The following is a 12,527-nucleotide window of genomic DNA, read 5'->3' on the forward strand; positions in this document are numbered from 1 at the left end:
TTTTGCAGACTTGGGCTCCCTTCTCTTCCTGGGGACCGGGCCTCAGGTCTCAGAGAGTGTGGCCTTCATCTAGCTGTGGACATTGGAAGGGCTATGGATGTACAGCCGAGGTAAGGGACACCAACCAAGCGACTTTAGTCAGTTTGTGCCTGCAGCCTTGTTTTCCTTCAAGTAGACTTTATGCTTTCTTTGCCCCAGTTCCAGCAGAATCTAACCAGTGTTCTAGAAGAAAACGTCCTGTCCTGGTGCAGTTTTCTTAGACGTGCAGGATACTGCTCAGAACTGCCCCTGTAGAGAGCTTTGTCAGCTCTTTGGATCCAGCAGAGTCTGTAGGGGGTGTTGTCTGAACAGTGCCAAGGAGGGGAGGTGGTGATGGCGAGAGCTGCCTGCTGGGGTGCTAGCCTGTCACTGGGGTGTGAAGGGTTCGCATTCACCTCACCACTGTCACTGAGACCCAGAAGACTGGCCCATCCACCTGGGTCACCGGTGGCTGTTATTAAAGGTAAATTCCCATAGTGACTTTTTTCTTTATTTTTTTTTTCTCCTTTGCACTGTAAGAGAAGGAAAAGAGCTGGGTAGGGTCTTTCAACAATTTCAGCAATAGAAAGAAAATGCTGACTTGCACATCCTCACCAGGCAGTTCTTCTGATTCAGTCTAAAAATTCCAGAGACTATGACTTCGGGTGTATTGGTTCAGTGGAATACAATTATGGGAAAGTTGTTTTCAACCCAAATTTCTAGGCCCCTTAGGACATAATTTTGCATTGTTCTAACTAAGATTTTCAGGAGCTGTTGCTTGATCTGGGAGAGTGGAACTGGACCCCGGAAGCCTCCCCCAGTCCACCCCTTAGAATCATTTAATTGTAATGGAACCTAAATGAAATGTTTGGAGAGGGGAGAGCTTTGCTTGGAGCAGGCAACTGCTAAGAAGGCCTATGAAAGGGGTGTTGAACTTAATGAGAATATGTTTTGTAACTCAAATGGAGTAAGGGGCATCATTTTGTAGCTTGTCCATTCTTACATTTAAAGGCATATCAAAAGTTTCATTGGTGCTGAGTTGATGTTGACAAAGTATATGAATCCTAAACCTGATGCCATCACTAGTCACTGTTTTGAAATCACAGCTCCTGATGGTTTGCATCATTAAATTTCCAACTTGACTATCAGGTTGTCTCTTGGGTCACCTGAGACTTCTGGAGACTTCTTAGTGAAAGAAAGGCTTTTGAGATTTGGTTTTAACTCTGGGATCGGGAGGTTGGCTGTACCCAGCTTCTCAAACTCTTTGCCACTCTTTGCGTACTTGAAAATTGGGTTTGAGGTTTGGAATAGAGTATATCATCATCATCACCATTGTCATCATGATTACAGGGAAATAAGCCTACACTGGAGAGTGCCTTTGATGGGGTGGAAGAGCACAGAGCATAGGAAACTGACTGTACCCAAATTTACCCTTTAATGGATCTGGTGATCAAGGAAAGCTACCCGTAAAGTTCATCCAGTGAACTTGAACAAAATTTGAATGAATATGGCAACAATGATGTTTTTTTCCATTCAACAGGTGACATTCTCACTGCCATCCATAAACAGAGCAGCGTTGAGGGGCCTCATCACTGTGCTCCTAACTTCCGGAGGAGTAGGAGGAAGAGGCAGAAGTCCTTGCAGAGGGATTTCACCTTGGCTCTTGAGCTGGACACACTGGGAGTCCTTGGGAATAAGACTCAGGTTTGGGAGTTTTGTTTGGAGCTGGTTACCTTGTATCCTCAATTCTACAGACCTCACATGGGCCTTGTAAGGAGTGTGCTTTCCTCTTGGATCTATTAAGTAATCATCAAGTGATTTTTTTTTTTCAAAGTGTACTGTAGATTGATCTAGAAAAAGAAAGCTCTTTCTGTGTGCTGAGGGATTTGGTTTGGGTTCTGTCTTCCATGGAGCTAAAATGGCATTATTCAGCCAGCATGATTAAACTCCTAGGTAAAAAGTTTCGGCTCTTCCTTTGCTGAACACGCTGACCTAACTCAGAAGGCGAGGCTCTCTCTCCTCTTCCCCATCCCCTCCTCCTAGCAGCCGCTGACATTGACAGCTCATCTACCCAAATGTTTTCCCTTCAACTCTAATAAAACTGTCCTCAACCCTCAAATACCAGAAGCTTCAAAAGCCAGTTATTATGACATACACCTGTAAATCTCAGCCCTCAAGAAGCTGAGACAGGGGGATTATTATGAGCTTAAGGTCACCCTAGGAATACAAGGCCAGTCAGAGACACAGAGCAAGACCTTGTCTCAAAACAAAATTATAAAACTGATCATGAAATTTCATCACTGCTGGAACAAAAGTAGACCTGGCTTATTTGAAATGTGAAAAGGGAGAACAAATGTGCTTCATAACAGTATGTCTCAAAAGTTAGCTCGTTGATGTATTTTTAGAGTTACATATTTAAGGCTGGAAGTATAATATCAAGAATTGTGCCCTGTCATTAAATACATCACAGAAATAGATGTAATGTGTCTTCTTAAGCCTAAACGCAACCACATTCTTGTAAGGTGACATCTGTGGAGCTAAGCTTTATCTGTTTATTTGTTCCTTATAGGCAGGCCAGGAAGCTGTCAGATTAAACAAACTTCTCTGGTATACAAAGAAAGAGTTAATAGCTTGGTTTTCACTGAAAAGCCTCCCCCCCATCAGCTCAGGCCCTTGAAGCATGGAACAAAAGTGGGGTTTTGCTCACTGCAAGTAGCCAAGGGTTCTGGTGGCTGTAGTCATTTGAGAAATTTCTTGTGAATTAGTGACCATTTCTCACATGGTGGGTACTTCCACTCCTCTCCAACCAAAGTATTTAAGAAAGATGCCTCAAGGTCATGGGTTCCTACAAGAAGATGGGGTGCAGGAACTTCCTAGGACCTGTCTTCATACTGCCTCCCACTGATAAGGCAGGCCAAAGGGCAAGTCCTTTAATCTTTAGTAGCCCAACACCTCCACCCCTCAGGCACTCCTTGGGTGGGGAAGAATCTCCCAGAAGCAGCCAGGCTTTGCCAGGAACTGAAGTCATGTATACGGAAGTGCAGGGCTCAGGAACCCCCAAACTGCCTATCAACCTGGACTGGCTCCTAATTCTTACTTGTAAGGTGATCTCCACTTTCTTGCTTTTGGCCTGTGGAAAATGCTATGTAGGACAGATACCCAGGCTTTATGGAAGACACCCTCAGGAATGACATGTTCTAAACAAAGAATCTGCAAGAACCATCTCACTGCTGGAAAGGGCTAACCCAAGTTCACCTCATGTCCTTGGTACAGCCACTTAGGGCCGGGGTGAACTATAGAGAGTGGTATTCTTGTCCATTTCTTCTGTTATAAACAAAAGGGTCTTTATTACTTTTCAGAAGACCCCCCTTGAATTGGGTGACCTGCTTTTTGCTGGATTGTCTTGAGTGACCAGTAGACTAAACATGCTAGAAATATTTGAATTTAACCTTGTTTTCCTTAGTGACTTAGACTGCTGTAGTCTTTTAAAGCAATGGTTCTCAACCCCGTGGGTTGTGACCCCTTATGGGGTTGGAATGACCCTTTTGCAGGGTCGTTCCTAAGATATTCACATTAAGACCTAAGATATTTACAGTATGATTCATAACAGTAGCAAAATTACAGGTATGAAGTAGCAATGAAAAAATTTATGGTTGGGGGTCAGCACAACATAAGGAGCTATATTAAAGGGTCGCAGGAAGGCTGAAAACCACTGCTCTAGACTTTCAGATCCATTGTTGAGGCTGCTTTTCCTTCATAGTTTTTGTCTGAAGTATTTGTTTGAGACAGGCTCTTGTAGCCCAGGTTGGCCGGGGGCTTCCAGTCCTTCTGTCCAAGTTCCCATGTGCAAGGAAAGAGGCATGCACCACCACGCATAGCTAAACTCACGGCTTTTAATATTAAAGTAATATTAATGAAAATTGAATATCTTCTATTCAGGTGCAGTAGGTAGATAGAAAGAAAGTCTTCAGAATATTTAATTCAGAGGCCCAGGGTGGGAGTGGGGGCAAACAGTAAAGCTAGTGCCTCTATCTGTCCTGATTCTTGGGGTGTGGAACCAATATTCTTAGGAAGAAAATATGATCCCTCTACCACCTCTGTGACCTCCGCCCCTCAGCATTCATTCAAGCTCTGTGGTTCTTTGACACCTCCCTCATCCATTCACTTCTTAGAAGTCAGGTGAGCAGTGAGAAGGGACGTGAGGGAGAGCTTACAGAGGAAGCAGCCCTCAGGGCCGCGTGAGCCCCAGTGGCAGCACTGGGTGGGGGGAGGGAAAGCTCTACAAACCTCATCCATGGGGCCAATTGTTGAGCAAACTACAGAGTGTTGTGCGGATTGGTCAACGAGAGAACATTTTAAAACCAACAATACCTCATGGGGGACGAGCTGTGGCAAAGAAAGTGTGAACGGCAAGACTTCCACACTTCTGCCTCTTCACAGGCCACATACTGACATGCTTCCAGGACATGGCAGCAACAGTCAGGGAAATTTAATATAGTGTCCTTCAGTAAGAACTAAAACTTCATCTTCATAATTCGTTTTATTTAAGATGAAGTTTTATTTTTAACCACACAGATACTTATAGTGGGGAATGAAAGTCTCTTTGGGGCATGGAATACATAGTAAATAAGAGAGAACTCTCAAGTTGTGGAGCTTCAGACTGTGGCTTCCCAGTGATCCATCTCTCTGCCTGATGGGAACTTAGCCTGCCTCTGACCAAAGGCTTCCATAGCTTTACCAAGAGCCTGTTTCAATTTTTCAGACTCCTAGCTTTGTCTTAATGCTAAATACACAACCCGGCTTCTAAGTTCCAGATCAGCACAAGCTTTGAATCTTTCTGCTACAATTGCCAAGGCTGCTGGCCAGGTGCCCCACAGTCCAGACCCTCAAACTCTTTTGCTTCGGCCTCTTAGCTGATCCCCTTGTAAAATAAAAGATCCTCATTCAAGACTCCGACACCTACTTAGAGTCTCACAGGTGCCCCCAGAATGCCAGGATCTTCCTGGAACCGTGGAGTGAGTATGTCTTCAGGGAGCCTGGACACTCTTCTGGTGTAGCCCAAGTCATTTTTTCCATAGTAATACAAAGACACTAAAGTCCTGCTGATAACAATGCTCCTCATACAGAGCACTGATACTCTTTAACTACAGAGTTATGACGTATTATTAAAGGAACTGTGAGGATGCAACTATGTTATTGACATTATGAGATGTCTACAAACATTAACTAGGATATTGTCCATGTCATTGCCCAATTGCTACAAAGTAACTGAAGAGTGTCATTTTAGACCTTTGCTGGACGTTAAACAGAAGTACCCTCTGTCAGGCCCGGGGATACAGTTCAGCTGATAGAGTGCTCACCTAGCACACACAAAGTTCTGGAGTTCCATTCCCAGCATTATGAACAAATAAATGGATACTTTTTATTGGTTGCCAATTAAAATTGTACTGTCTGGAGTGAGACATGGTGGTACATACCTGTAATCCCAACTCAGGAGGTAAAGGAAGGAGAATCAGGAGTCCTAGGCCAGTCTGGGCTCCATGAGACTCTGTCTCAAAAGCAAAAACAACAACAGCAGAAGTTAACCATAGCCGTATAATCCAAGGAATGTATCCACTACTTTTTTGTACATTGAGCACAAGTAACTCTCTTACATTTTCACATTGTGGATTTTTGACTTTTGTTTTCTCATTTTGTTTTGGTTTTTACAGACTTAGGCCTCTCCGGTTACCTTTGGTCTGAGTTGTCCCATCTCTCTGTGGCCTTAGGTTCCCGACCCCTCACCTGCCTCTCATAACAATGGACAGAGTTTTTGAAAAGCTTCATTCCTCCACTTTTGCAAATCCTTGAGGATGGAATTCATTTCCCCCTTCTCTTTTTTATTAAAAAAGTTAAAATTTAACTCAATCTAGGCTGAACTAAAATCATTGTGTGCATTTGCACCTGTACTGGGGGTGGGTAAGCAAGTTCAGGTTCAGTGTGGCTACCAATCCAGACGTTCTGGTGATAGCCCTGTAGTCACAGCATGTGATCAGCTTTTGCAACTATGAACTTTCTGATGTTCTGGCCAATGGCAAGGGGACGAATTCTTGAAACCAAATCATGGAAATTTCTAGTTATACCCCTATCATGCCCTCTTCTATCCCCCACGGTGTGCACCTCAGCTGCCATTGTCTGACCCAGCAGGACAGATAGCATCACACAAGGGTCAGATGATGTGGTAGCTACTTGGTGAGCCCAAACTTGGTGGCTTTCTGGGAAAAAACATAGACTCTAAAATTAATCAAACCCAGGACATCCCAGGGGACACGGTGGGCAGTGTGAGGAGTGGCCAGCAATGCTGAGGGCAGGCTGTGGACTAGGGCGTGGTTAGACACTGACCATGGTTAACTTGGGGGAAAGTTGGACAGTGTTCCTCACCCACTTCCAAGAGAAAGTCTCCTGAGACCAGCAGCAAAAGGACTTTGGTGACTCTTTCATCCCCTCCAACTGGATGAAAACTTGCCTGTCTTCGTTTCTAAAGATTTTCAGTGTCTGTCATTCATTACTCCCACACACATACACAGTTTTTTTGTTTTGTTTTGTTTTGTTTTGTTTTTTTTTTGGTTTTTCGAGACAGGGTTTCTCTGTGTAGCTTTGCGCCTTTCCTGGAAATCACTTTGTAGACCAGGCTGGCCTTGAACCCACAGAGATCTGCCTGCCTCTGCCTCCCGAGTGCTGGGATTAAAGGCGTGCGCACCACCGCCCAGCAACACATACACATTTAAAAAAAAAAATAAGAGCATGCCAACCAATTCTTTCTTTTTGGTGATGTGGGATAAGAAGCAGCTGTTTGAATTATAATGAGAGTTGCCATAGAACAATTGTTCTCAACCTGTGGGTCTTGTCCCCTTGGGGTTTAAATGACCCTTCCACACGGATCACCTAAGACCATCAGAAAACACAGATATTTACATTATGATTCGTAACGGTAGAAAAATTACAGTTATGAAGTAGCAACAAAATAATCTTATGGTTGGGGGTCACCATGCCATGAGGAGCTGTATTTAAGGGTCACAGCATTAGGAAGGCTGAGAACCACGGCTGTAGAGGAAAGAGGATTCTTTTCTCTCAGGTTGTCAAATCAGTCTTTTAGAAAGAAGGAACATCCTGGGCTTCTGTGGCCCCTGGTACAATGGACCCGTATTTTTGAGCAACAGCCAACACATGGCCTGCTTCCATCGGAGGACAAGGAAACAATTTGTGTCAAACCTTGTGATTCTCTTTTGGGGAGGATAGTTGAAGATATTAACTTTCCTGAGAGCACATGATAGCAAGCAGATGGTCCATTCGAGCTAGAAATAAGTATACACTGTATAAGGTCAGCTGACAGCATTGTTTCTTCTTAGTCTGCTAAGTAAACCATACTACGGCATTCTAATGAGTGATTTTTGCTGTTATTTTGTGGCTTGGATAAAGTGCTTAATTACTAAAACCTATGGGGGAAGTTCTGAATCCCTCAGTAAAACCACAATGATACAATGTGTGCATTTGCCTAGTGAAGAAAGGGAATTTGGGCACGAGTTCGTTTTCCTGTGTTCTTGGGTTAATGACAAACACCACCTAATACACAACCTGTGTTCAATTGAACTTAGATAACTTATATAGCATGTGAAAGGCACAATTCTTATACTAAAAGTGAAATCAAGTACCTATTTACTGTGCCGATCATTTATTAAAACTCCTCACCTAGTAAGGAAGTTGTCAGGTTGATGCTTGCCTCGTAGGTGGAATACATGAAGTTTGTCCACTATTTGTGACTTGTGGTCAGAAATGAGAGAACATCTTTATAATGGCCGTTCCTTGTCAGAAAAGCACATAGTAGATGGCGGACTAGGCAGTTGAGACCTGCCTAGATTCACGTGACCTTGGAATTTCACTATGAGGGTGGTTGGTTAATTCAGAGGTGCCTTCCACTAATCAGTTCTGCTCCTTTTTGTCTATTTAGGAATAAAACCCACACGATGGACTGGGGGACCCTGCACACTGTCATTGGTGGTGTGAATAAGCACTCCACCAGCATAGGGAAGGTATGGATCACAGTCATCTTTATTTTCCGAGTCATGATCCTTGTGGTGGCAGCCCAGGAAGTATGGGGGTGATGAGCAGGAGGACTTTGTGTGCAACACCCCTGCAGCCAGGGTGCAAGAATGTCTGCTACGACCACTTCTTCCCGGTATCCCCACATCCGGCTCTGGGCCCTGCAGCTCATCTTCGTGTCCACGCCAGCACTGCTGGTGGCCATGCATGTGGCCTACTATAGACATGAAACCGCCCGTAAGTTTATCCGTGGGGAGAAGAGGAATGAATTTAAAGACCTGGAGGACATCAAACGGCAGAAGGTACGCATCGAGGGCTCGCTGTGGTGGACATACACCAGCAGCATCTTCTTCCGCATCATCTTTGAAGCCGCCTTCATGTATGTGTTCTACTTCCTCTACAATGGGTACCACCTGCCCTGGGTGCTGAAATGCGGCATTGATCCCTGCCCCAATCTTGTGGACTGCTTTATTTCGAGGCCAACGGAGAAAACGGTGTTTACGGTGTTTATGATTGCCGCATCTGTGATTTGCATGCTGCTCAATGTGGCTGAGCTGTGTTACCTGCTGCTAAAATTGTGTTTCAGGAGATCCAAAAGAACACAGGCGCAGAGGAACCATCCCAACCATGCCCTGAAAGAGAGCAAGCAGAATGAAATTAATGAGCTGATCTCAGATAGCGGTCAGAACGCAATCACAAGTTTCCCAAGTTAAGTTTGTCAAGTGTAGGTGAGCCCTGCCACAGCATGCGCCCTCTCTGTAGACGACGGCACTCTGACTACTCCCTCTAGGTCGAGAGTTTGTCTATAAATGACTCATAGCAAATAGATACTTGAGTTCAATTTTTGTACAACACCTGAGCTATTCACATACAACGTAAGTCAAAATTGAGGTCCATCTCTGAAAACAAAATCCTGGTGACTAATGAACCTTGAAGTCACCTTGACAAGTCCTGTGGGGACTGTCTGACTTAGTGTGGATTTCCTGAAAATTTATATAACTTGTTGATAAAGAGCGTTTTGTCTAGAAATTAATAGTTTTATCAGTAAGATATTTTTATAGGGTTGAATATTTTAGTTCTGACCTTGAACTTATATATAAAGTATTTTTTTTATGACTGGCCTTCCTTACCTGGAAAAAAAAAACAACATTAGCTTTGCAAGTGAGCCCCAAGTTTCTAAAGTTTGAACTTGTAAAGGGTCTAGCATCTTATGAATATTGTTTCACACTGAGGACAGTTTTATAAACTAGTGTGTGCTCTTAAGGTGGGATGTGTTCACTGGACAATATATGTTGCTGCTTGCTGAATACAGATGGAATTGAAGGAAATGGGACACTTTTAAAACTGGCCTTCTCCACCTATGGTGAACGGTGCAAACACGAATGTGATCACCCCAATAAAGCTTCACCCTGTCGCTTAAGCCTGTGTACACTGTGGGTTTCTGTTCCCTCCAGGGCTCCCCCCGCCCCCGCGCCCCTCCATCACCAGAGGTGATGAGTTTTTGCTGGGGAGACACCAGTTGCTGTGGGTGTAGGTGCCTGGATTTCAAGAAGCATGTTTCTATCCTCGTGTCTGTGAGCACCCTCAGCTTGGAGAGGATGCTCATAGGACTCTGGGAAATGTCTTCTTGGTCAGCTCCGCCTTGATGGTGCTCCTGTAATCTTAGCACTTAGGAGGCAGCAGAGGCAAGAAGAGGTCAGCTTTGGCTACATAGTGAGTGAGTTAGCCTGGGGTAAAATTTAAGACCCTACATCAAAAAACTTAAAAAGAGAAGAGTGGCGGGGGGGGGGGGGAGTCTTATACAAATATCTTGGTCCATTTTGTGATGCTGTAACAAAATGCCAGAGACTAGGTAACGTGGAGGCTGAGCACTCATAAGGGTCTTCTTGGTCATCAGAACATGGAGGATAGCTCTGTGGTGGGAGTGGGTGTGAGAGGGAGGGATCACACACACAGCATAAAGAGGGCCAGTGAGTCAGGGATGTGTCAGGTTGCTTATCGCAACCTCCTTTAGGGGTTCCCAGAAGACCTGCACTCATCCCTACTAAGGGCATGCTCCCATGACCTAAGTGCCTTCCAATAGGCTCCTCCCACAGGTGGGCGATAGGCCACCTCAACATCGCCCACCAGTTACTGATGTGCAACACTCTCAAACCACACCCAGCCTGTAGCAGCCTCAGACAAAGCTGACCTGGAAGGACTTGTTGCCTGAGCCCTTTGGTCCACAGTGACTGAGCACTGGTACCTCACACCCACGGATTTCCAGATTGGACACACAGGCCTCCCAGTGGGTGTGAGTGAGTCAGTGTAGACTGGTCACTCTGGAGAATCATGAAATAGGAACACAGCCTCTCTGGCAAGGGCTTGTTAACATGCTGCTCAATGCTTCGCCATCCCAAGTGACTAATGACATTAACTGGAGGGCACCTAGTCAATGGCAAGCATAGGAGGGCTTGACACAGCACTCCAGCTCCTCAAAGACCTGTTCTGGAGCCTCTCCCTAGAAGACCAAAGGAGTCATTCTCCAGTTCCCGTGGGGGTAAAGCAGACATATAAATCCCAGACATATTCCATCTATAAACAAGTTAGTGCCAATGTAGAAAGCAAGAACCAACCTTTAAAACAACACCACAGTTCCATCACTGTGAATAAGATCTAGTCAGCCTTTATAAGTCCTGATTCGCTTCCGATGTCCCTTTCTTTTTAATGGAAGGGCGGCTTTCAGGGACAGACATTGCAGCCTTGGCACAATCCCAGTCTGCATGGAAGAAGGGCTTCCCACCTTGCTCTTGAGACTGCCCTTCTCCTGCAGGACAGACTAGCCCTCCTTCCGTTCCTCCCTCCCTCCTCCCCCTCTCTCCAGCTCTGAGGTATAATTGATACACACAGATCTGCATATGTTTAATGTGTCTATTTTGGTGAACTTTGAGCTTTGTAAATACCTGGGATTCCAGTACAAATTTGGAGTAATACTCGATCTACTCTTCTAAAGGCTTCCTGGTGTCCTTTTATTTTTGTACAAAAAAGAAAGAAAGAAAGAAAGAAAGAAAGAAAGAAAGAAAGAAAGAGAGAAAGAGAGAAAGAGAGAAAGAGAGAAGAGAGAGAAAGAGAGAAAGAGAGAAAGAGAGAAGAGAGAGAAGAGAGAGAAAGAGAGAAGAGAGAAAGAAAGAAAGAAAGAAAGAAAGAAAGAAAGAAAGAAAGAAAGAAAGAAAGAAAGAAAAAAGAGAAGAAAGGAAGGAAGGAAGGAAGGGAAAACAAAAACAATTTTTTTAAGATTTAACATGAGATCTACCATCTGCACAAATGCAGGGAAGGGTACAATACCACCTTGTTTTGCTGTTTGTTTCGTGTTTTGATTTTTTTTTTTGTTTGTTTGGAGTCGGGGTTTTTCTGCACAGCCCTGGCTGTCCTGGAACTCACTCTATAGACCAGGCTAACCTTGAACTCAGAGATCCTCCTGCCTCTGCCTCCCAAGTGCTGGAATTAAAGGCGTGCACCATCTCCCAGCTACAATATCACCTTGTTAACTGTAGGCACAATGTGCCATAAATCTCTAGTAGAGCTTAAACGTCTATGATCACTGAAACTTCATACCCATTAAACTATAATTTCCTCAAGCCTCACCCCAGCCTTGGATACCACCCTCGTATTCTTTACTCCTGTAAGACTATTTTAGCCACCTCATAAAAGTGGAATGATATGGCATGTGTCTTTCTGTTTCATTGAGTGTAGTGTTTGCCGGGTTTGTTCATGCTGTAGCAGAACATAGGCTTGCTTCCCTTTTAAGGTTGAATAGTATTCTATTACATGTATACTCTATATTTTTCTATATATGTATACCCCATATTTTTCTTCACTGATGTGTCAAAACTATGACAAGACATCACCTGACATCTCTCAGGATGCCAATGTCAACATAGCAAATCAAAAACACAGGTGCTAGAGAGGACGCGGAGAACCTGGAACCACTGCGTTGCTGGGGGATGGGAAACAGTGCGCGGCTTCCAGTAAATACCAGAAGCAGATCTCCGGTCTGGTCCAGCAGCTGTACTGGAGAATGCACTTCTGGGGACACACCTGGCAGGGCAACAGAGTGTCGAAGATACATTTACACTTTCATGTGCACAGAAGCACCAGCCCCAAGAACCGGGAGAGGGAAACGGCCCTCCTTGCTATGCCCCTCAGTGTCCCTAGAGTCCCTCCCCTCAGGCCACTGTATCTCCTCCCCCACCTCGTTGCCACTGTTCTGAGAATGAGCATCATTCCTCTCCCCCCACCTGTTTTTCAGCATTGAGTCTGGGCCCACTTTCTCCACTGGACCAAAACCATTATCGGCATGGAAGACCTGAACACCCACCCCCAGGGCTTCTCAGCTAGCCTGCTACAACTTTTAAATCTTTTCCTGGATTCTGGCGCGCTGGCCCACCTGC

General features: G+C 44.7%; 1 protein-coding gene across 1 annotated transcript; it reads left to right on the forward strand.

The window, feature by feature from the left end:
• The first annotated feature begins 361 nt into the window (after positions 1-361).
• On the forward strand, positions 362-9,517 carry Gjb6 (gap junction protein beta 6). Its single transcript, XM_052733109.1, is given in 5 exon segments — positions 362-502; positions 1,559-8,153; positions 8,155-8,187; positions 8,189-8,239; positions 8,241-9,517. Coding segments are annotated over 4 exon segments (786 nt in total). The 5' UTR covers positions 362-502; positions 1,559-8,021; the 3' UTR covers positions 8,811-9,517.
• Positions 9,518-12,527: the final 3,010 nt, after the last annotated feature.

Source organism: Peromyscus californicus, unplaced genomic scaffold (genome assembly GCF_007827085.1).
Source record: "Peromyscus californicus insignis strain IS unplaced genomic scaffold, ASM782708v3 Scaffold_12__1_contigs__length_115047231, whole genome shotgun sequence".
Classification (NCBI taxonomy): Eukaryota; Metazoa; Chordata; class Mammalia; order Rodentia; family Cricetidae; genus Peromyscus; species Peromyscus californicus.